The following is a 25,748-nucleotide window of genomic DNA, read 5'->3' as shown; positions in this document are numbered from 1 at the left end:
CGTCCCCCGTATCCATAACAATTGGTGTCGGGAGCGAGATTCGGACCTGAAGCGCTTAGCGTGCTCAAATTACGAGTGGCCCACAATTTTGTTTTATAAGATCCTAAATTTAAAATCGTGCCATGGATGGTCAAGGCGATCGGATGCCGGTGGGAGAGTTAGAAGGTTTAGAGTCGACCCAGGACCCCAGGGAAATGTATGTGGGAGAAATGGAGGAGGAGAGAAATGAGGATGTGGTTGAGGGGGTATCAGGTGCACAAAATGGCGGCGCTTCACACGTGGTCGGGGCAGCCGAGCCCGAGATACCAGGGTACATGCGATTTTTTATGGACCAATTAATGGCAAGAGTCGACGAAAGGGGGGAGACATTGAAAAAAATGGGTGAGCAATTAGAAAATCGAATGGGGCAGCACATGGGAAACCAAATTGAAGGGATGGAAAGCAGAATGAGGGACGAAGCAAGGGGTAACAGTGAGCAATTGAGAGACGGGTTAAGTAATATGGGAAGCAAATTGGAGGGACTCGGAAGTAAATTGGAGGGACTCGGAAGCAAATTGGAGGGACTCGGAAGCAAATTGGAGGGACTCGGAAGCAAATTGGAGGGACTCGGAAGCAAATTGGAGGGACTCGGAAGCAAATTTGAGGGATTCGGAAGCAGATTAGGGGACAAACTGGGGGGAATAGTTGGCCAAGCCAAAGAAATTAATGAGGGGTTGGCGAGGGGGCAAGCCGCATATGAGGTGAGGGAAGCCGAGAGGAAGGTTGACCGCAGGTTGAGCGGGAGGAGCACACGGGTGCACGAGGAGGTAACGCGACTCGAGGAGCACAGGTTGAGTGAGTCGGAGAAAAGCACAGATAACTGGACCAGGGTAGACATCGCGACCCGGGGTATGGGGCAGCCGGCGACCGCTGAGGTAGAAGAGGGAATTTTAATAAAGCCAGCGGTCGTCGTGGTTAATAAAGAAAAAGCAGTAGTGGGTATAATTGAAATTGGAGAGACCGGGGACTTAGAAGAGCAACAACTGGAGGAAGGAATGGAAATTGCTCAAAGTCCGTGCCCACATCACGATGCTGTGCTCATTAATCCTTATAAAGATTTGCAGGTGTTGGTGCAGGGAGGAAGAAGAACCCCGAAGGTGAGACGGGCTGTATGTGGTGCCGGGAGATTTTGTAAGAGGGGGTTTGGCGCGAAGAGAATTGTCGCGCGATTGGGATCGATATGGCACCTGGGCGTTGGTGAAGGGTCCCGGGTGAGTGGAAATGGCACGCGTGTGAAAAAAAAGTGTGCGTCAAGTAGTGAGCGAGTTACGAAGCGCGAGTGTGAAACCGAGTGTGAGCGAGAATGCACGTCGGGGTGTACGGAGTGTGGAACGAAGGGTGTGAATGGTGAGTGTGCGCAAGAGGGTGCACGAGAAGTGTGGTGTGTAACAGTGAGTGCGGTGGTGGAATGGACAGGGTGTGGGGGATGCACTGGAAGCGCCGAGATGCCGGGTTTTGTGAGTGTGAAAAGGGTCGCGTGTGCGTGTGGGCATGCGAGTAAGGCGTCGACGTTGACCGGGGCAGCGTTTAGGGTGACGGATAGCCAATGCGAGCACTCGGGGCACGGTGCGCTTTGCTGGATGCGAGGCCCGGCGCCGGTCGGTGTTGCGTAGCTTCTCTTCGAAGTGTCGATGCCGATTCGGGCTTGGCCCCGCCCTGCAAGGTCGAGTCCGGGCCTTGTTGGGCGAGGCGATCGGTCCGGTTCAGGGGCGGGTAAGAGGAAGCAGAACGGTGCCCCCTCGTGGGGGCGGGGTTCCGACCGGGCGAGATTGAGCCATTGGGCTGGCGACCGCAAGGGGCCGCACCGAGATGGTGCATGGAATCTCAGCCCGACCAAACCCCCCTCCCCCCCCCCCCCTTGAACCGAAAGCCGGACGGATTCAACCTGCAGGCGACCAAACCACCCGAATTCATTGCTCGGCTTTGCGAAGCCGAGTTTTAATGATGTAACGACGCACCGAGGCTCAGATATAGCGGACTGTGACGATGATAGTGTTTTGGACCCGAAATTGAGGATGGGGCATTTGTGATTTGAAAAAAAAAATTTGATGATTGGTAGATTGATGATTGGCAAATTTTTGATTGGCTGGAATTTGGTGAGCAAAATTGATAGTGAGAGATACCCGTTGTGGTGGGATGGCAACTCTGCCATCCCTCACAGCGGGGGCAAAGGAGCACTAGTTATGGGGTTGGCAGTGAAAACTAGCCCGGGAGGGTTAGGATATAATGTGTAAGGATCTAGAGAAGATGACCGTAGGTAACGGTAAGTTGAGGTAGCAATATTGGACAGGTAGTTGGGGACAAAGGGAGGGTAGTTGGATGATAATGACGAGGGAGCGCAATAACATAAGGGGCGACCGGGAAGCGCGAGTTTTCGCAGGGCACCAGGTAGGTCAGATGATGCTGTGTGTGTGTTTAAAAGTGTACCCAGAAGTGTATTGTGAGAAGGTGATTGTGAATTGTATTGAGCGTGGAAGTGTATGGAGCAGTGAGTGAGGAACAATTGCGATTGCACAGGTGTGCAACTGAACAGGTGTATGGAGCAGTGCATGAGTGAGTAGTGGTGGTTGTGTGTTGTGTTGACCAAATGGTCCAGGAAGGAAGGAGGGTGCAGGAAGCACCAGTAGGAGTGATTGCACAGGTGTGCAACTACAGGTGCATGGAGAATGGTTGAGTGTGGAATATATGGACTATGGAATGGATGGTCGTGGAGTGAGTATGGTGGAAACTGTGGAGTGGAGTGGATGGTGCGAAGGTGTGGATGGGGGAAAGGAGGATGGACCCCATCACGAATACCCGGGGAGGGTAGTTTAAGAGTTAGGTAGAGGGTACAGGTAAATTGTGGTTGGATATTGGCATCTGTGGTGCGTGGTGGAAGAATGGTGTTTGGATGGGTGCATTAGTGTTGTGGAAATGGCTGGGCGTGTGGCCTGTTAGTGTGTGTAGTTGGTTGAGCACCCCGCCACTGCTAGGATGTCGGCCAGGTGAGGCCGCAGGTGGGCTCTGGGAGCCGGTAGAGTTGTGGATGGGGCCCGAGGATCCAAAGGACGGACCCGGGTAGCCCAGTGCCAGAGGGCACCGAGTGGGGAGAGCGCCAGAGGGCCTTCCCCAGTTGGATAGGTTAAGGTGAGGAGCAGATAAGCTCGGAGGCAACTACAGTGGTGGAGGTGTGCAGGTGGGTAGACCTGCTGGGAGAGCTACACGACCCAGTCTTGAAATTGTGCAAAGGCACAGGGAGTTGAATCGGGGGAGTGAGACCCCAAATTGAGGAAGCACCACAGTTTGGTCAATGGGAATTTGGTTCTTAAAACCACATAGAGTGTAAGAAGGCCAATGGTTTGGCAGGGAAAGACCCCGGGTAGTGTAAAGTGTATTAATGTCATTTAGAAGGTAGTTAGGATTGAGATCTCCTCGCACCATCTACATCCACTCACCTGAGGTAACGATGGTACTCCACACCATGCTATGGTTTGTTTTTATTATTTTGGTGCAAATGTTTGGAATGTGAGACGCATCATGACATGGGTGTGACATTGTGCTTTGTTGTTCCATCTCCCCCTCCTTATGAGGATTGATGATGAATTGGGTGATGGCAAATTTTGGTTAGAGGGATTGTGGGGACGAATTTGGTATAGGGGAAATATGGGGAAGACGTGATGGTAGCGACAAATTTGTAAACGTGTTAGATTTTTTTGTACATATGGGGTAAGGGCAAGGGTAGAGTAGGTAATAGGGGGGGGGGTGACATACGGTAGGGACGAGCTTTCTCACTTCACTCTCCGTACGCACCTCGTCTTGCATTGCCTTGTTGATGTGTACCCTTGTGACCTTACCCCTCACTCACCTGTCTTCTCTCCCCCCCCTCCCCCCTTGTCTCCGTCCCGAGGACTGTGTGCCACTGGGCACCGAGGGGAGCGTGCGGGAGTCCGCCATTGTGTGCCCGAAACTCCCGCAACCAGCTGTCTGCATCGATGCACCACTTATGGACCACATGTCTGTGGCGGAGCACCACTCATGGACCCTACGGGTTGGGGCATGGCCCCTCTGCTGGAACCGGCCATGATGGCCCGAGATCTTGCTTGCGGACATCGGTCACATGGCACCTATGCCCCACAGGTGAGCCACCCACAGTCGGCCCCCTGTGGGCCATGAATAAATTTAAAAATGGACACGTTTTGTGCTTTTTATTATGTCTAAATAAGCCGCCAGCAAGAAGACGAAGTTGACAACATCTGGAAGAACGACAATAGCCAGCAGAGGGAGCCGAAGAGCAAGACACCACCAGGGGGTTTGTTGGTTTATTTTTATTATGAACTGTGGTGACTGTGCACCGATTGGTGCTTGATGGTGTTTTGGTGCGTTTTGGTGCGTCGATGCAGCACAGGCTGTCTTCCCCCCCAAAAAGAACAATCACAGGTCCTGGGTTGCGTTTTATAAATACAAGTAGCGTCACTGTAAATAATGCTCCCCCATCGTTCATGTTGTAGTTTGAAGACAATTCCGCAATTCGTTTAGTTGTGGGCGACTGGGCGTGCGTCTGTTAGGCAGGGTGCAATGGAGCAGCGGGACATATTTATTTATGTTTTAAAATTGTCACACTCAGGGTCAGGTTAAATGTAGAGGGAACTACACCTACGTGCCACACTAAAGGTAAAAGTAATAGGCCTGGGACGTGCCTAAGAGGAGGAGGGTGCAGTGTTATGGATATGAGAATTGTGTTTAATTGTAAAATATCACCCTCCTTCTTCCATTTGTTGTGTATAAAGGTCTAAGGTCGTTCCCGTAGTTATTCCATATACCACACGTAGCCAATCATAGATTTCCTCCTTGTTCAGTAGTTATCTCCTTATTATGTGTATTAGATTAAGGCTCTGTTCCCATTAGTTAATACTCCATTGCACCGAATAAAGTAAGGATAGCTCTCCTTCAATGACATTTTCCAGCCAAACTCTCCCTCTCTGGGTAACAAAGCTTAACAAGCGTGGGGTGCGCGGCTCCTCAACTGGCCTGGCTTGGGAAGCGGCGTTCGCTGCTATGATGAAGATGTGCTCCGTGCTCTGTTTGGACAGGAAGGGCAGGGTCGCCGGGAAGAGGCACGCCCAGGGCGCGCCACGAGGGGCGGGGTGTTCAGCCACATGCCCAAGTAAGGACACAAGCCCGTGGCTCACAACGAGGGGCGCGCCGTTCGACTCTCTGCCCAAATAAGGTAGCAAGACCATGCCATTGCCTTATAACGGCACGAAACAGAGCGCGGAGGAGGGCGGTACCGAAAACTGAGGAGGGCGTGTGAGCCCCGCGCTTGAGAGAGAAGGAGAGATATACGTGCGACGATCGTGAAAGCAGCAGATTGAGGGAGAGAGACGCGTGAGACGATTCCGAGGGAGGAAAGGACCGCAGCAGAGGACAAAAGAGCCCGAGGTGTGTCTAGGGAGGGCGAGATACGTGTGCCGCTGCCACCCTGCTCGCTCCCAGCCCGGGAAGGACCTGCTTGCTGTGCGCCCTGCCAAAACCTTCCAGTTTGTGGTCCGACCTGAACCTTCCTGATCCCTCCAGCCAATCCTCCCTTCATTCCCCATTCGTGTGAGTCTGTCTTTGTTTGTTCTGTCCTGGGTTAAGTAAGACTGTTTATAGGTAAGCTAATTTGCACGGTTTCTTCGTCTTCTGTAAATTCTTTTATTATCTTTCCTTCTCCTTGGTTATTTTTGGTCTTGTAAATAATAGTAATAAATTATATTTGTTCTTCCTACCTTCGTCTTCTTCTTCACATTCGGTCGTTTTAGTGATTTCCTTCATTGAATACCTGTGGCACGATTTGGCCAACGTTCGGAATCGGGTTTCGTACTGTTAATGGCTCGAACTTCGGGTTGCTAAAACCGCTCGGCAACTGCTCCATCTAAAACCGGGGTTTGAGCGGTACTTGTCTCCCTGGGCTGCGGAGGGATGGATAAAGGTATTCGGGATAAACCCTGGACCCATAACCCTGATCCGTTCCATCCCGCGGGAGAGCGTTACAAGTACCAGGACCAGGGAGACGGCCAGCTTAACAGGACAAGGGGCTAATCACCCCTTGCTAACGGGAGAGCCGTCCCCCGTATCCGTAATAATATACATATATACATATATATATATATACACACACACACACACACACACACACACACACACACACACACACACACACACACACACACACACACACACACACACACACACAAACACACACACACACACACACACACACACACACACACACACACACACACACACACACACACACACACACACACACACACACACATTCAGTAATACCCCGGCCTACGTCATTAATTGGTTCCATAAGCCGTGACGTAACTCGGTTTTTTACGTAAACCAGGCGTAATGCCTTTTAGGTCTTTCACGAGCCGCGTCGTTGTTAACAAAAAAAAACAAAAAACAGCAGAAGACAGCAGAAGCAGCATGTCCAGAGTAGAGTGACCTGGTCTGAAACCAAATTGATGATCAGAGATCAAGCCATTGGAGAAGAGGAAAGATTTCATATCCGAAGCAATGATGGATTCCATGACTTTGCTGATAATTGGGAGCAGGCTGATGGGTCTGTTGTTGCTCGGATCTGTTTTTGCACCTTTTTTGTGTAAAGCGGTAATGTTTGCTGATTTCCAGGATGCTGGCAGATGACCTTGAGCAAAGGATAGGGTGAAAAGAAAGGAGAGAGGGTGAGATAGAGCGGCAGAGCAGGATTTTAGGACCCGTGGGCTGATGCCATCTGGTCCAGTTGCAGAATCAGAGTCGAGTTTTGACAAAAACTCCTCCACCTTGTCAGGAGAGAAGGTCACACAGTCCAGGAGCAGTTTGGTTCGACTGGGAAAGGTGGGAACAGAGAGAGATGGTTTTGGGACTAAGGATTTTGAGGCAAACACAGAGTTGAGGCATTCGGCTTTGTCACGTGCGATGTCAACTGTGTGGCCATTTGAGGTAAGGGAGGGAATGGAGGGGGAACAAACACCAGAAACGGATTTGACCAGATGCCACCAGGATTTGGAGGAAGGAGACAGGTTTGAGAGTTCATCCTTGAGTGAGGAGAGATAGTGCTTCCTGGCACTCCTGAGGGTAGACACACACTTGTTCCGAGCTTGGTGGAAGGAACTGAGATTTCCTTCAGTTGGATTAGCCTTCCAAGAGGCAAAGGACGCCCCTTCCTCCAAACGCACACACCCACCCAACCCCCCCTCCTCCACACGCACACACCAACCCCCACCCCCCCCACATACACACATAACCCCCCCCCACACACACCCACACATATCCACCCCCCCCCCCCACCCACACACACACACATACATACATCCACACATCCAAACCCTCCTCCTCCACATGCACACCCCAACCCCCCCCCCAACATACACACATATCCACCCCCCCACACACCCACAAACACACACATCCACACAAACACACATCCCCCCACCCCCATCACACACACACACACGCACACCCCTCCACACACACACACACACACCCCTCCACACATACACACACACACACATATCCAACCCCCCCTCCTCCACATGCACACCCCAACCCCTACCCCCCCCCCCCCCCACACACAAATATCCACCCCCCCACACCCACACACACACATCCCCCCACACATCCCTACACACACACCCCCTCACACACACATCCCCTCACACACACATCCCCACATCCCCACACCCCCACACACACATCCCCTCTTCACACACACCCGCCACACATACACACACCCACAACCAACACCCCCTCCTCCACACGCACACCCCAACCCCCCACACATATCCACCCCCCCCCCCCCCACACACACACACACACACACACACACACACACACACACACACAAACAAACAAACACCCCCACACCCCTCCCCCCAAACGCACACCCCTCCACACACACCCCCCCCTCCACACCATACACACACATCTGCCCACCCCTCCATATGCACACCCCAAACCCGCACGCACGCACACACACAAACTCCCCCTCCATGCACTCCACCCCCCCCCCCCACACACACACCACTCCACACATACACACACACACACACATTCCCCTTCCCCCCACACCCCTCCACACACACACACATTCCCCTTCCCCCCACACCCCTCCACACACACACACATTCCCCTTCCCCCCACACCCCTCCACACACACACACACACATTCCCCCCCCCCCCCCCCCCCACACACACACACACACACACACACACACACACACACACACACACACACACACACACACACACACACACACACACACCCAACCCACCCCTCCTCCACACACACACACACACCCCAACCACCCCCAACATACACATATCTTATTCCACATGTGGATTACTTGACAATGAGCCATGTTTCAAATGTTTCCATGGAGCGGGGTCGGAGATATAGAGGGGCAAGTCTTTTCAGTTATTGCAAGATGGTGCCTTTACTGCTGAACTATGACGTCATAATTATCATTAAAATATTCCTCAGGAGGAGGCGCTCCGATGGTGAAAATTTGTGTCAATCGGACCAACGATTGCTGAGAAAATGGATTTTTAAAATGCAGACACGGCACAAGGCACACATACTGCACTTGTACGCACCCAATTGCTTAACCCCGCTTTTCGCTTCACGAGAGCAGGGCAATAAAGGGAGTGGGAGACGAGAGGGGAAGGGAGAGAGAAGCACAACAGTGGAGAACAGGGATAGCAGTAGATCTGTCAAAGGGAGACAGGTGTGGGTTGGGGTGGGGGGAGTGCTATAAAACAGATGGACATGACTCGGACTTTCAGGAAAGAATAACGGAATTTGAAAAAGGTGGATTTGGGTTGTATTAATGAGGGTAGAAGAGATCATGGTTTTGGATGGGGGGAGATAAGAGATGTTGGATAAGAGAAGACAAGAGATGGTGGAAAAGAGAAGATAACTGCACATAGATGGTCGATGTCCAAACTGCAGTTACTGAAATTTAGTTAATTCCAACACAAACCTTTATTTAGGTTTTAATAAACATTTCAGATTTACATAATTATTTTCTTCAGAAGAAAAACCAAATTGTTGTTGGGAAAAAAACAATTTCCACATTTTGTTTGTTTTAGCGACCATTGGGTTGGAATTTGTTTTCGAGAGAACATGTTTTGTTGAAAGAAGGCAACAAGTTCCATCAGGAATGACCCAATAGCAAATTTTGAGGGTTTCCTTTCCACTTTGACCCGTGATGCTAAATCCTGGGGCGATGGCAAGGGAGGCGATGGGAGGGGAACAAACACCAAAAACAGATTTGACCAGACACCACCAGGATTTGGAGGAAGGAGAAACTCCTGGGGTGTGGTGGAGAGAGGGCAGTGCAGGAAGAGTGAGGAATATAGTTCTCATATAGAGAGCAACTTTGTCAGCACGATGAGGCTCAGGTCTATCATTCCAGAGGAGGGAGTAATCAGGGAAAGACACTAAGGAGCCAGAGACATCTTCAAAGAGGAAAGTTATGCAAAGTAGATCAAGTCTGGTTCGTTAGAAGCAACTTGTATGGAGAGATCAGTCAGGTATGAGCGAATGTCGCAAATGTTTGAGGTACATACCATTAAAGAGGAGGCATCAGGTACAAGAGAGGGGATGGTAGGGGAGGGTAAGTTGAGGGAGGGGAGGGGGAAGTCGGGAGAGTTGTTGACAGTGTGTCAGATTGCAGAAGAGCGAGGAGAGAAAGCAGGATGAGCAGAAGGAGAACAAAAGGCGAGGTGGTGATAGGTTGAAGAATTGTGACAAAAGGAGGTGTGACAGTCTCAGGGAGGAATTAGCACCTGTATGGTTCTGATTGACTGACAGTTTTGCTGAAAACTGTGGTTCATCTAGCTTCATCTTACACTCCAAATCGATGTATCTCTGAATGAAGGAAAGAAAAATGGGGAAACTATCCAATTTGACTTGCAATCCACCTCGACATGTACGCTGGAATACACGGTATACTGAATTCAAAAGATTAAGGGCTGAATTTACGAAAAGTGTTTTGGAATTAGACGCGTGTAGAAACGCTCTTGTGCGATGATCACCAGTTCAAAGTTAGTCGCCAATCGCCGAAGAGTGATGATCTAAAGCGTTATCAAAACCTAAACATAAGCGTTTAAATAACAACAAAACTTTCAATGTTGGCAACCGCATGTTTAAGAGTGTGTTGAAGGCCTTGAAGCATGCATTGCAAGACTTGTAATTGGTAGTTAACATGGGATGGTGAATATAGTATAGATGTGTTAGGAGTGCCTGAATGAGCTCAAGAGGAGGAAGAAGAGGATAGTAATAGGGCAGTTCACCGACGTGCATTGAGAATGTTTTAGGATAGATGCAACACTCTGAAAAAAAATATGGCAATATCAAATTTATCCAGCGTTAGACTCTCAAGGAATCATTTTTGTGGCTGCTGAATCTCTGAAAGGATCACCTGGATCAACCTACGATATTTTTTTTTTTTGGATGCTGAATCGAGGCTCGTGAAAGAGCTAACATATATTTCACAAACAAATGAACCAGACAAACAAAATATATGAAAAGAGGGAGCGGAAGACAAGATGGGGAGAGAAGGGGAAGCACACAACCATAACATTTGAGAGCAGGCAGATGTGTGGGAGGGAGAGGGCTTGGGGGGAGTAGGCGTGGGAAGGGGGGGGGGTGGGGGGGTGGGAGAAGTATAAAACACAAGGACACCAAGGACTTCCAGGCCAGAAGTTGGTATTTCAAAAAAGTGGATTTGGGGTGAAATTAGCAGGGTAGAAAAGATCAAGGTTTTGGATGGGGGAAGATAAGAGATGGTGGTGAACAGCTGTTTTAAAGACCTGGAGGGTGGAGTGGGATTGAACAGAGTGAGGGAGTTTGTTCCAGAGGCGGGAGAAAAGAGGAATGAAGGAGTGAAGGTGAGCAGAGAGTCTTGATTTTGGCAGTTTAACCATAAGAGGGTTGCAGGCAGATCTTGTGCGACCTGTAGGAATATTTGGGGGACAGAGCCCAGAGAGAGCTGGGGGGCAAGGCCAGAGAGGAGTCGGTAGAAGATGGAAAGACCACCCACCTGCGTGCGGTGAGTGAGTGAAAGGCCCTTGGAGTTAGCTTCCTCGCGGGAGATTCCAATGATTCTGAACGCTTTGGTTTCAACAGCGTGAAGACGACCTAGGTGTGAGGCAGGAGTACCAGCCCAGAGGGGAGAGCAGTATTCCATTGAGCTGTGGATGAAAGCCTTGTATGTGGTGAGGAGCTCAGGTGTGCCAAGGAAGGACTTCGCACGACGGAGGATGCCCAGTCGGCGACTGGCTTTGGAGGCCAGATTTGAAATGTGGTTTTCCCAGGAAAGATCATGGCAGAGAGTGAGACCCAAAAGCTTGAGTGACAGAACTTCTTGGAGACGATTATTCAGAAAGTGGATTGGGAGGGTTGTCCAGTCGGTCTTTTCGGAGAGACACCGTATGAGTGTGAGATTTGTCAGGATTGAACGACATGTTCCACTTGTTTGCCCAGTCTGTGATTTTGTCCAGGTCTGCAGAGAGTGAGGAGGCTGCAGACTGCCGATCTGAGGGATGACGAATGGAGCGGCAGAGAGTGGAGTCATCAGCAAAGAGATAGAGAGGATTTTCAAGAGAGTCAGAGAGATCATTGATGAAGACCAGAAAAAGCACAGGGCCCAGAACACTGCCTTGGGGAACTCCAGCCTGAACAGAAAGAGGAGATGAGAGAAACCCATTCAGGGCCACACGTTGACTACGACTAGAGAGGAAGTCCACCAGCTATGCGTGGAGATTTCCATGGATACCAAAGGAGGAGAGTTTGGTGAGCAGAGCGGGGTGCCAGACCATATCGAAGGCATGTGATATGTCAAAGGACAGCTCTAATTTCCTGTTTGGCATTGAGGACCTCCATCCATTGTTGAGAAAGCAGAAGCAGCATGTCCAGAGTAGAGTGACCAGGTCTGAAACCAAATTGATGATCAGAGATCAAGCCAATGGAGAAGAGGAAAGATTTCATATCTGAAGCAATGATGGATTCCATGACTTTGCTGATAATTGGGAGAAAGCCGATTGGTCTGTCGTTGCTAGGATCTGTTTTTGCACCTTTTTTGTGCAAAGCGGTGATGTTGGCTGATTTTCAAGCAGATGGCAGATGACCTTGAGCAAAAGAGAGGGTGAAGAGAACAGAGAGAGGGAGTGAAAGAGCGGAAGAACAGGATTTTAGGACCCGTGGACTGATGCCGTCAGGTCCAGTTGCAGAATCAGAGTCGAGGGTTGACAGAAACTTTTCCACCTTGTCAGGAGGAAAGGACACAGAGTCCAGGAGCAGCTGGGTACAACTGGGTACGGTGGGTACAGAGAGGGATGGGTTTGGGACATGAGATTTAGAGGCAAACACAGAGTTGAGGCATTCAGCTTTTTCACGTGCGGAGTCAGCCGTGTAGCCGTTTGAGGTGAGGGAGGGGATGGAGGGGGAACAAACACCAGAAACAGATTTGGCCAGATGCCACCAGGATTTGGAAGAGGGAGACAGATAAGAGAGTTCGGTCTTGAGAACGGAGAGATATTGCTTGCTGGCTCTCCTGAGCATGGACACACACTTGTTTCGGGCTTTGTGAAAGGAGATGAGATTTCCTTCCGTTGGATTTGCTTTCCAGGAGACGAAAGCAAGTCGTTTCTGGGCAACAGCCTCACCACAAGATTCCGTGTACCATGGACGGGAGGAAGGGTATGACAACTGAAGACGAGATGGGATAAATCTGTGCATGAGAGAGAGCAATTAACTTTGGAAGAATTCCCAGGATGAGTTGATGTCAGAGGCGGTAGAGATGGGAGACCAGTCCAGATGATTGATGGCTGCTTGAAGTTGGCCTGAGTGAAATGCCAGACTCTTCGACGCTGAGGAGGCTCTCTGAGAATGGTCAGAGAGATGTCCACTTTAACAAGCACATGATCAGATGAGCCGATTGGAGCAGAAGAAGAGCAGCAGACATTTTCAGGGAAGTTAGTCATAACCAAGTCCAGAAGAGAAGATGCTCCGTTGACTGAGATCCGGGTCGGGAAATTGACAGATTGTGTCAGTCTCAGTGAGTCGCAGAAGTCCTTTGCTGAAGAGCCATGGCTGGTGAGAGAGGTACCCACACCCAGCCAACTGGCATGGTGACAATTGAAATCACCACGTATGAGGAAGAGAGAGTTGGGATGGGTAGATAGAAGTTGGTCCATATTATCAGACAGCGAGATGTAGATGGAGTCATCACTGTTTGGTGGACGGTACAACACACATATGAACAAAAGGTGGGAGCGAAGGGGAAGCCGCAGCCAAAGGTATTCCTGGGGGCGAGGTGGAGAGAGGGCAGTGCAGGGCGAGTGAGGAAGAGTTTTTTTATAAAGATAGCAACCCCACCTCCAGGACGAGGCTCAGGTTTATCATACCGGAGGAGGGAGTAACCTGGGAGAGATACCAAGGAATCAGAGACATCATGAAGGAGGAAAGTTTCTGTTAAGTAGATCACGTCTGGTTTGTCAGAAGCAACCTGTATGGAGAGATCAGTCAAGTTTGAGCGAAGGCCCCGGATGTTTGAGGTCCATACCGTTAATGAAGAGGAAGGGGGAGCAGCGGATACAGAACGGGGGGGGGGGGGGGGGGAGGTAGGGTAAGATGTGAAAGAGGAGGAAGAGGTAGGGAGAGCTGTTGAAGGTGTGTCAGAGATTTCAGAATAGCTTGGAGAAAGGGAAAAATGGGGCAGACAAAAGGCTTCATGGTGATTGGGTGAGGCACAGTGAGGTGTTATTTGAGGAGGGGGGAGAGCGAGGCAGAAGGTTGGGGGAGATGAAGGTGCAAGTTGGAAGGGGGAAGAAGTGGGGAGGACGCTTTGAGGAGGAGGGGTGAGAGGGGAGTCGAGGAGGGGAGGAGCGAGGGAGAGTCTCGGAGGGGAGGGGTGTGGGGGGAGTTTCGGAGGGAAGGGGAAAGGGGGGAGATTTGAAAGGGATGGGTGATGGGGAAGATTTGGAGGGGAGGGGCAAGGGGGAAGATTTGAAAGAGTTGGGTGATGAGGAAGATTTGGAGGGGAGGGGCAAGGGGGTAGATTTGGAGGGGAAGGATGATGGGGAAGTTTTGGGGGGGGGAGGGGTGATGGGGAAGTTTTGGAGGGAAGGGATGATGGGGAAGATTTGGAGGGGAGGGGCAAGGGGGAATATTTGAAAGAGATTGGTGATGGGGAAGATTTGGAGGGGAGGGGCAAGGGGGTAGATTTGGAGGGGAGGGGTGATGGGGAAGTTTTGGAGGGGAGGGGTGATGGGGAAGTTTTGGAGAGAAGGGGTGATGGGGAAGATTTGGAGGGGAGGGGTGAGATTGGATTCTGAAAAGTGTACGATTAATGGGAAACGCACATTTATTGCAAAATGAGTTTTTTGAGACCTTCGAGTCAAAAATACGTTTGAGGACGCTGGAGGGGGGGGGGGGGGGGGTGGAGAGCAGGAGAGTTTAGGGAATGTATGAAAGAGGCACTGTAAGAGATGGAATTTTTTTTTTGGAATGAATAGATTTGGTGAGTAAGTCGAAAGCATCCTTTTGTAGAAGAAGAAGAAGAAAAAGGTGTTATAAAATACGACAGAATACAGTTCAGGGGAAAGTTTAAACATTTTTAATAACGTGATCACGAAAAACGTGGTCGAAGAAAGAATGAACAAATAAGAACAACGAATAAACGAATTAGAGCAGAGAAGGAAAAAAAATTTTCATATTTTTTTTTCTGAGTTGAGATTTTAAACAAGGACGTATGTGGTGAAAGATGGACAAAAAACAGGGAACGAAAGTAATTGCAGTGCAATCGACGAACCGCTGAAAGAAAAACAAGGCCCCAAGGTTGGACACGGAAACCTACTAGGCCTCAGAATACGCGACACGAATTAACCGACGATTTGTATGCAGGTACGAAAAATCAACACCGAGAATCTTACCAAAGACACACCACAAGTACACACACCGAAAGACAGATACAGCCACGACAAAAACACAACTGTGAAAAAATTACTTAACTTCGAAAGCGTGAGCACATGGACAGCCTCGAAAGAAACGTGACCTCCAATCTTGCGGATGCGCAACGATGAGGAGCAATGTGATGAATCCCCTTCAACAATTGCCTGTGACGCTGCGATTCCATGCAAGCGCATCATTTAAATTGTATGTTCGAGATATGTGTGGTGTGCTACAGGTAGGGCTGTCAACCGAGCCGAGACCGGGACGAAATCCCAGCGGTTTAGGCTTTCGAGACGGTCTCGGGACGGTCCCGAGATAAATTGATCGACGCAATTTCTCGGTTAAAAAAATCCCAGTTAAAATTCCAACTTCTTGCAGATATTTTCCATAATAGAGGCATTTATTGAGCCTTGCTTTCATTACTCTGCTTCTGCACAAGCATCATTTTTCGCAAGTGCAGCTGAACTGACACAAACGATGATAGATAAAGTAAACTCACTGTTCCAGGATTTTCCCCTTGTCAACAAACAATGCAGTGCAAACGAATCCGAATTCCGAATCCGGATCTTCACCAACATCTAATCATGTCGTCCTTGTCACACACGCTGCATCTCCACAAAATTTCGTCCGAATCAGTCCACAACTTTTTGAGATATTGTGTTCACAAACAAACGGACAAACAGACAGGAGTGAAAACATAACCTCCATCCACCTTTGGTGGCGGAAGTAACGACATCAGGATGAAGGTCACAATGAAAATCCGCCGCATCGCGGCTTCATTTAAACCGTTGAATCCTTCCGCTGTATCACTCCGCCTCGCTCCGCCCCACTGCGGTCACGTGTCCGTCCTTGGAGACGAGTTACGGAATGTGGTTGCTATGGTCTTTAGCACATTAATATCGAGGGACTCGCTCGAGGCCCCGTGAATGGAGGGACGATGTTTATTTAGATTAAAAACACGTTTATAACGGATTATTCTACACACAATGTTTTAATATAAGTACAATACATTATGTAGTTTTATGAAATGAGTTTTTGATGAACGTTTATGTTTAATTGCAACGCTAAATCTATAAATTGTAAGAATCCCTCGGGGTTTGGTTTGACGGGTTGAATGTGAAAGTATTTTGGTTATCTTATCTCCACTTTAGGCCTGATAAGTTGATTACGTTTACTTTAGTCACAGAGTCAAAATAAGGAGGGGGGGGAGGGGGGTGATCACTACACCGCCTGCTTTATAATTTACTACCAGAAGTACCCGGCATTGCCGGGTGGGGGAGGGGAGGGGAACGGGGGGGGGGGGGGGGGGGAGCGAGCCCCTTGGCGATCACAACTCACAAAATGATAATGAAACCCCAACCAGGACTCGAATATGCCTGGGCAGAAACATTTTCTCCCTCTCTCTGACATTCCGAGCAAGAAATTACACGACAATACAAACTCTAATGAGATAACCCGGTCCCATCGGTGGCCGATCATCTGCATGTAGGCGGTGTATTTTATTTCATCCCGGTAAATGGAAGCTAAGTCGGAATTTAAGTACTCAACATCAGAAATGAATTTTTTTCATTGTTTATATATTGTAATGAAATTCCATTATTTTTGAAGCCTTATTATTATTATTATTTTTTTTTTTTTTTTTTTTTTTTTTTTACTTTGCCGGGAACCGAGCCGATCCGAGATCCCGTTATGAAAATTGAAAATTTATCGAGACGGTTCCGAGACGGGATTTTGAATCTAGCTAACAGCACTAGCTAATGAGATATTTCGCCACGTACAACTAATTGGCTGTTTATCTCCCTTCACGAATTGCGATATGGACGGGCGCATTAGCTTTGGCGTGTACAGTGATGTTTTTGACAGCGTTTAAGGTTTACCCATTTGTTAGCAAGATGCTCACGAAGTGCAGTTCATAAATTCAGCCCTGAATGGTAATTTTGTAGGTTTCTGCTTACCAGTTGTAGAACAGGCAGCACTGCCATTTGTCAAAGGAACATCTGACTCTTCCTTCACAGAAGCATATCTCAAAGCTTCAGAGACAGCACCATCGTTGTTGTTTTGTGTGCATTCCACTTTCACAGGGTAGACTTCACCTGCATACAATTCAGTGTCAGTCTTTTGCAGTACACAAAGTTTAAAACTTCCAAATATAAATCAGGTCAATAAGACATTTATTCAGTCGAGGAAAAGGATGATCTAAATATTACAGAATCACCACACCGTTACAGGACATTTGGTCCACGTCTTTACTGCAACCTTCCCCCAGCACATGCATGAAAACGAGATGGTATTCATAGAATACTTAACCTGCGCAGTCTTGAGAAGGATTTTGTGCAAACCAACTCTTCTGTTTTTTAAGGTTTTTTTTTGTTTTTTTTGGATCCAATATGGCTGCCAGACCATAATCCATGTAATCATAATAAATAAATAACTAAATATATTTTTAATAAAATAAATATATAAATATTTTTGGTAGACAGACATATATATATATATATATATATATATATATATATATATATATATATATATATATATATATATATATATATATATGTATATATATTGTTACGGTCCGCGGTTAAGGATGTTGTTTGCTGAGCGGAGGCACCGCGGCCGAACAGTTTTTCCCCGACTAAACCCGATTCCCTGAACGTTGGCCGTATCGCGCCACAGCTATTCAATGAGGGAAAAGACAAAGACGACACGGATGTGAAGAAGAGGAAGACGAAGGCAAAAGGTGGAAAATACTACTAAATTTATTTACTATGTACGTACAGGCTCAAAATAACCAAGGAGAAGGAAGGATAAGAAAATAATATAGACAGAGGGACGGAACAGAAGGACACAGTGAAAATTACTAGCTTATACAAACTTAATTAAATACCCAGGACAGAACAAACAGAACAAACTCACGTACACGAATGGGGAAATTGCAGGCAGGATTGGCTGGAAGGAGGTGTGTGGCTGGAGCTTGATCCCGCACGGGACGTCGGGCTGGACCTCGACGGCCGCTGATGCCACCGATCTTGTGTGCGCGGGATCACGGGTCGGAGCTGCTTGGTGGAGCCGACGCGCTGGTGGGGGGTCTGGCGTGACGGGTTCTCTCTCCTTGTGTCTTTCCTGGTCCAACTACTCTTCACCACCGGCAACTCAACGCAACCAACGCAACCACTCAACGCAACCACTGACGACCAACTCTGACCAAAACCACACAACTCAGCTCCTGCTCTTGTCATGGACCTCTCTTGTCATGGACCTCTCTTTGTCATGGACCTCTCTTTGTCATGGACCTCTCTTTGTCATGGACCTCTTTTGTCATGGACCTCTCTTTGTCATGGACCTCTTTACGCAACTTCTTATCACTCTTGCGCGCGCGCTTTTATAACACCTCCGGCGATTAAGCCGCCGGCTTTTAGGACACGCCCATCGGTGTGCTCACCTCGGCCCTGGTTGGTCGCGCGACCCTCTGGCTCCGCCCTTGATGACGACGGGCGGGCACGCCTTTCTTCCCCAACCCGAGCACATGTTCAATGGCGGCTTTGGGGCGAAAACAACCCACAGCTGTAACAACAAACTGGCCAACTGCCCAGTGCAGTTGGCAATGGAGACTTGGAGAGGATGTAATTGGCAGATTGAGGCTTGGCCATGACAAAAGGGGAAATGGAGGTTTCTGGGAATGGGAATGAAGAATGAAGGGAATCTATCTTTTTCACTTGGTGCAATGGAGTGTCATTTTAATGGAAGACAAGGCCTTACCCTAAAACACATAATAAGGATATAAACTACTGAACAGGGATATTATAGTGTCCTTCAATGTATGCTTTATGGAATTAACTACCGGGACGCCCTTTTGACCTTTATACACACTGGAGCAAGGAGGGCTCAGAATAAAGCAATAATAATAATACACACAATAAAAAAAACACAATCCTTATTTCCGCAACAATATATATATATATATATATATATATATATATATATATATATATATATATATATATATATATATATATATATATATTATATATATATATATTGTTACGGATGCGGTTAAAGATGTTATTTACCGAGCGGTTGGTATTACCGCGACCGAACAGTTATTCCCCGACTAATACCCGATTTGCCCCAAACTTTGGCCGGATCGCGCCACCACTATTCAATCGGGAAAACTCTAAAGCGACCGAATGCAAAGAGGAAGAAGACGGCAAAGAAAGGTTTGGAAATACTACTAAATTTATTTACTATTCACACACATAAGCAAAAAGACAGCAGTCACGTTTATTTACAAGCACATGAGACACAGGTGACACAGTGAAAATACTAGCTTATTCAGACTTATTGTTACTACCCAGGGACAAGACAAAAGACAGACTACGAGCACACTTACACGGGGAATGATGTTAGGGATGGCAGGTGGGTGGCTGGTGGGATAGGGAGGTCCAACTAGTTCTGCAGCTGATCGACTCGTGGGCAGCCGCCACTCCTTCGCGGCCCTGCTCCAAACTGCCGTCCAGGCCTCACTCTGCTGTGGCTGCAGTTTCGGTGGCTCCAGCTGCAGCAAATGCAGTTTCAGTGGCTCGAGGTGCAGCAAGTGCAGTTTCGGTGGCTCGAGCTGCAGCGAGTGCAGTTTCGGTGGCTCGAGCTGCAGTTCAACCCTGGACTTCTCTCGCAGTTTCTCCGTCAAAGCTCATCTCTCTTCTCTGCCCCTTGGGAAACGCCCTGCCATGAGTTATATAGGCCCCACCCCTCAACCTTCGCGAACCTCTTCGATCTTTCTTTCCACACCCTCTCCAAGTCCAACCCCTTGTTCGTGGTTGGTTGAGTGGGGCTGACTCACTCCTCCCCTCTATGACGAGGTGGGGACCCGCCTTTCTTCCCCAACCCTGCCTCGTGGTCAATGGCGGCAATTGGAGCGGAGGTAGTTTCCAATCGACGAAAAGGGGGAATGGAGGTTTTGGGAATGGGAATGAAGGGAATCTATCTCTTTCACTTGGTGCAATGGAGTACTTCTATTAATGGGAGACACAGCCTTACCCTAAAACACAGAATAAGATATAACTATCGAACAGGGGTATTCTATGATTGGCTGACGTGTATGCTTGTGGACTAATTATGGGACGCCATTTTGACCTTTACACAGCTCCGGAGGCAGGAGGCGCAGAATAACCAATAATAATAATAAAGCACACAATAAAAAAAACACAATCCTCATATCCGCAACAATATATAGTTGCGGAAATGGAGCACGGCACTCCCCTTAGCAGGGGGGTTAATCCCCCTTTATTTTCACTGGCCGTCTCCACTCTTGAAGCTACCCCGCTCCCTCCAGAGAGGCAGGGGGGCAACCCCGTTCGAGACCGCGGACAAGATGTTATTTTGCCAAGCGGATTAGCAGCCCGCGGCTCGAACCATTAGCAATACTAAACCCGATCCTAAACGTTGGCCAAATCGTGCCACAGGTGTTCAATGATGGAAATCACAAAGACGAACGGATGTGCATAAAAGAAGGCAGAGTAAGGAGGAACAGTAATTTATTACTACTATTTACAAAACCAAAGAAACCAAGGAGAAGGAAAGAAACGAAAATAATGACAGAAGGTGAAGACACAGTGCAATACTAGCTTATCTATTCAGGCTTACTTATACCCCAGGGACAAGACAAACAAAACAAACTCATGTACACAAAAGGATGGATGAGGGCAGGAACGAATGGCTGGAAGGGGAGGAAGGTTCAGCTGGACGCAGGAGAACGGCCGGGCCGGGAGTGAGCAGCCGCCGACTTGCCACACTCTCGTTCGTACGGCGGCGTTGCTTCGCGGCCACGGGTCGAACTGCCGTTAAAGCTCAAATCCTTCTCAACTCAGCTGCGGTGGACTCAGCTGCGGTGGACTCAGCTGCGGTGGACTCAGCTGCGGTGGACTCAGCTGCGGTGGACTCAGCTGCGGTGGACTCAGCTGCGGTGGACTCAGCTGCGGTGGACTCAGCTGCGGTGGACTCAGCTGCGGTGGACTCAGCTGCGGTGGACTCAGCTGCGGTGGACTCAGCTGCGGTGGACTCAGCTGCGGTGAATTCAGCTGTGGTGGACTCCTCACAAAGGCAATGCGAACGGATTATTCGATCTGCTTGTGGGGGCTTCCTCGGTCATCTCCTTGTGGGGGCTTCCTTGGTCATCTCTTTAAGCAGTCCCTCCCAACTTCCTTTTATAAGGCGCGTGGCGATCAAGCCGCCGGCCTTTTAGAAACGCCCATCGGTGAGCTCGCCTCGGCCTAGATTGGTCGCGAGGGCTCACCGATCCCGCCCCCTTGATGAGGCGTTGGCAAAGCCACGCCTTGTTCCTGGCGCTTGGTTGTCTCCTCCCACCTTCTTCTCCGAGATGACCTCGCCATAATGGCGGCAAATATAGTTGGCAATGCGAATAGCAATGACGCCGTTGGAAATGGAGGTTTTGGGGGAATTTGAACAAGGGGATCTATCTTATTCGATTCGATGCAATGCAGAGTCAACTAATGGGAAACAGAGCCTTAAACTAACATAGAATAAGAAATAACTATAGAGAAGGGCTTATGATTTTCTACGTGCATGCGATGGACTAACTAAGGGGACGACCTTTGACCTTTAAAATTAACGGAGGTATTTACAAGGATCATTACATTATTTACAGAGGGTGATATTTACAACAATTACAGGATTCTCAAATCCGCAACAATACATACACACACACACACACACACACACACACACACACACACACACACACACACACACACACACACACACACACACACACACACACACACACACACACACACACACACACGAAAAAGTAAGTACACCCCATGTAAAGTTTTGACTTTTTCAACATATTTCAACATACAGCTATTTGATCTTCATTTCAACAATATTGATAGATAAAGGTGATATAATATAACAAATATCATGAAACATTTACATTTTGTAGTCCATTGTGTAATTTAAATAAACATAAATGCAAATTTCGCATGTGCAAAAAGTAAGTACACCCTTGGCTCTAATAGGTGGTATTGCCCCCTTTGGCAGAAACAACCTCAAGTCGGTGTTTTTTTATAACTGTCTACCAGTCTCTGACATCGACTGGGAGAAATGTTTGCCCACTCCTCCATGCAGAATTCTTTCAGCTGTGCGATGTTTGAGGGGTTTCTTGCATGCACAGCTCGTTTCAAATCCCCCCACAACATCTCGAATGGATTTAGATCCGGGCTTTGACTTGGCCATTCCAGAACCCTCCATTTCTTTATTTTCAGCCATTCCTTGGTGGATTTACTGGTATGTTTAGGGTCATTGTCATGTTGCAAGGTCCACCTTCGGTTGAGCTTCAACTTTCCGACAGATGGCCTCACATTATCCTCAAGCACCCTTTGGAACAATGAAGAATTCATAGTGCATTCTATGATGGTGAGCTGCCCAGGCCCTGATGCAGCAAAGCTGCCCCAAACCATAATATTTCCACCACCATGCTTTAGAGTTGGTATCAGGTTCTTGTAGTCAAATGCTGTCTTTGGTTTTCGCCAAACATGTCTTCTGGTACTGTGGCCAAATAGCTCTACCTTTGACTCATCTGTCCAGAGCACATTGTTCCAGAAGTGCTGGTCTTTGCCTGGGTGTTCATTGGCAAACTTTAGTCTTGCCCTGATGTTCTTTCTGGACAGCAAAGGTTTCCTCCTGGCATACCTCCCATGTAGTTCAAATTTGTGCAGCCTCTTTCTAATGGTAGACTCGTGCACTTTGACATCAACAGTGGCAAGAGCTACCTGTAGGTCCCGTGATGACATTCTGGGGTTCTTAGAGACTTCTTTCAGCATCTTGCGGTCTACTCTAGGGCTGAACTTGTTGGGGCGGCCTGGCCTGAACAAGTTGGCAGTTGTTTGGAATCTTCTCCACTTGAAGATGATCTTCCGGACAGTCGAATGATTGATTTCAAATTGTTTGGAGATCTTTTTAAATCCCTTCCCAGACTCGTAGGCATATATAACCTTCTTTTTGAAGGCCTCAGAGAGCTCCTTTGATCTAGGCATGGTGACGCCGCACACTTCAACAACAAAGAGCAAACCAAACTAAATGTCTGAGGTTTAAATAAGACAGGTTCCTCCAAGATCCTCTCTAACGATGTTCCAATCAATTGCACCTGAGCTGGTGCACCTGATTCTAATTTTAAAGATTTGAAGTCGTGATAAATGTAGGGGTGTACTTACTTTTTCCCATGCGAAATTTTCATTCATGTTTATTTAATTTATACAATGGACTACAAAATGTAAATGTCTCATGATATTTGTTTTATTATATCACCTTTATCTCTCAATATTGTTGAAACGAAGATCAAATAGCTGTATGTTGAAATATGTTGAAAAAGTCAAAACTTTACATGGGGTGTACTTACATGTATGTATGTATGTATGTATGTATGTATGTATGTATGTATGTATGTGTGTATTTGTGTATGTGTGTATGTGTGTGTGTGTGTGTGTGTGTGTATGTATGTGTGTGTGTGTGTGTGTGTGTGTGTGTGTGTATGTATGTATGTGTGTATGTGTGTATGTGTGTATGTATGTATGTGTATGTGTGTGTATGTGTGTATGTGTGTATGTGTGTGTGTGTGTGTGTGTGTGTGTGTGTGTGTGTGTGTGTGTACTGTGTATGTGTGTATGTGTGTGTATGTATGTGTGTATGTGTGTGGGTGTGTGTGTGTGTGTATGTGGTGTGTGTGTGTATGTGTGTGTGTGTGTGTGTGTGTGTGTGTGTGTGTGTGTGTGTGTGTGTGTGTGTGTGTGTGTGTGTGTGTGTGTGTGTGTGTGTGTATGTGTGTATGTGTATGAAATGGTGTGATCGATGGTGTCAAAGGCAGCGCTGAGGTCGAGGAGGACGAGAATGTTGAGGTTGCCAGCATCAGAGGAGAGGAGAAGGTCGTTGGTGATTTTGAGGAGAGCAGTTTCAGTACTGTGGTTGGAGCAGAATCCGGATTGGAATGTTTCATACAGGTTATATATATATATATTGAGTGTTTTTTTTTTTTTTTTTTTTTTTTTTTTTTGTATACAATATCGAGGCTCGTGAAAGAGCGAACATTAATCACACAGAAAGACAAACCGACACATAAAACATAACATAGGGAGCGGTAGACAAGATGGGGAGAGAGGGGGAAGGACACAAACACAACATTTGAGAGCAGGGACCGAGAGACATGGAGACATCGAGAGATCTGAGAGAGGGCGAGGGCTTTGGGGGGGGGGGGGGCGTGGGAAGGGGGCAGTGGGAGAGGTATAAAACATATGGACACTGCCAGGACTTCCAGGAAAGAAGTTGGAATTTCAAACAAGGTGGATCTGGGGTGAATTAGCGGGGGTAGAAAAGATCAAGGTTTTGGATGGGGGAAGATAAGAGATGGTGGTGAACAGCTGTTTTAAAGACCTGGAGGGAGGAGTGGGATTGAAGGGAGTGAGGGAGTTTGTTCCAGAGGCGGGAGAAAAGAGGAATGAAAGAGTGAAGGTGAGCGGAGAGCCGAGATTTCGGCAGTTTAACCATCAGAGGGTTGCTGGCAGATCTTGTGCGACCTGTAGGAATATTTGGGGGACAGAGCACAGAGAGAGCTGGGGGTGCAAGGCCGGAGAGGAGTCGGTAGAAGACAGAAAGACCACCTACCTGCCTGCGGTGAGTGAGTGAAAGGCCCTCAGAGATAGCTTCATCGCGGGAGATTCCAATAATTCTGAAAGCTTTGGTTTCAACAGCGTGAAGCCGAGCTAGGTGTGAGGCAGGAGCACCGGCCCATAGGGGAGAACAGTATTCCATTGAGCTGCGGATGAAAGCCTTGTATGTGGTGAGGAGCTCAGGTGTGCCGAGGAAGGACTTCGCACGACGGAGGATGCCCAGTCGGCGACTGGCTTTGGAGGCCAGCTTGGAAATGTGGTTTTCCCAAGAAAGATCATGGCAGATAGTGAGACCCAAAATCTTGAGCGACAGAACTTCATGGAGAGGATTGTTGAGAAAGTAGATGGGAGGGTTGTCCAGTCGATCTTTTCGGAGAGACATAGTAAGAGTGTGAGATTTGTCAGGATTGAAAGACATGTTCCACTTGTTTGACCAGTCTGTGATTTTGTCCAGGTCTTCAGAGAGTGAGGAGGCAGCAGACTGCCGATCTGAGGGAAGAGGAATGGAGCGGCAGAGAGTGGAGTCATCAGCAAAGAGATAGAGAGGATTTTCGAGAGAGTCAGAGAGATCATTGATGAAGACCAGAAAAAGCACGGGGCCCAGAACACTGCCTTGGGGAACTCCAGCCTGAACAGGAAGAGGAGATGAGAGAAACCCATTCAGGGCCACACGTTGACGACGACTAGAGAGGAAGTCCGCCAGCCATGCGTGGAGATTTCCATGGATACCAAAGGAGGAGAGTTTGGTGAGCAAAGCGGGGTGCCAGACCGTGTCGAAGGCACGTGATATGTCGAGGGAGACAGCTCTAATTTCCTGTTTGGCATTGAGGACCTCCATCCATTGTTGAGACAGCAGAAGCAGCATGTCCAGAGTAGAGTGACCTGGTCTGAAACCAAATTGATGATCAGAGATCAAGCCATTGGAGAAGAGGAAAGATTTCATATCAGAAGCAATGATGGATTCCATGACTTTGCTGATAATAGGGAGAAGGCTGATTGGTCTGTAATTGCTAGGATCTGTTTTTGCACCTTTTTTGTGCAAA

At 48.2% G+C, this 25,748-nt stretch overlaps 1 protein-coding gene across 4 annotated transcripts in view; it reads right to left on the bottom strand.

Annotated features, from left to right (window-relative positions):
• LOC137417120 (uncharacterized) overlaps window positions 1–25,748 on the bottom strand; it is a 121,757-nt gene that overhangs the window by 52,315 nt on the left and 43,694 nt on the right. For all 4 annotated transcript variants that reach the window (XM_068102893.2, XM_068102904.2, XM_078770402.1 and 1 more), the window contains exon 3: window positions 16,981–17,118. In XM_068102893.2, the coding sequence (XP_067958994.2) occupies window positions 16,981–17,118 (138 nt within the window). The remainder of the gene's footprint in view (window positions 1–16,980; window positions 17,119–25,748) is intronic.

This window comes from Myxine glutinosa, chromosome 1 (genome assembly GCF_964187855.1).
Source record: "Myxine glutinosa chromosome 1, kmMyxGlut1.1, whole genome shotgun sequence".
Classification (NCBI taxonomy): domain Eukaryota; kingdom Metazoa; phylum Chordata; class Myxini; order Myxiniformes; family Myxinidae; genus Myxine; species Myxine glutinosa.
The sequence above is the reverse complement of the archived record's forward strand: the minus strand, read 5'-3'. Positions and strand labels throughout refer to the sequence as shown.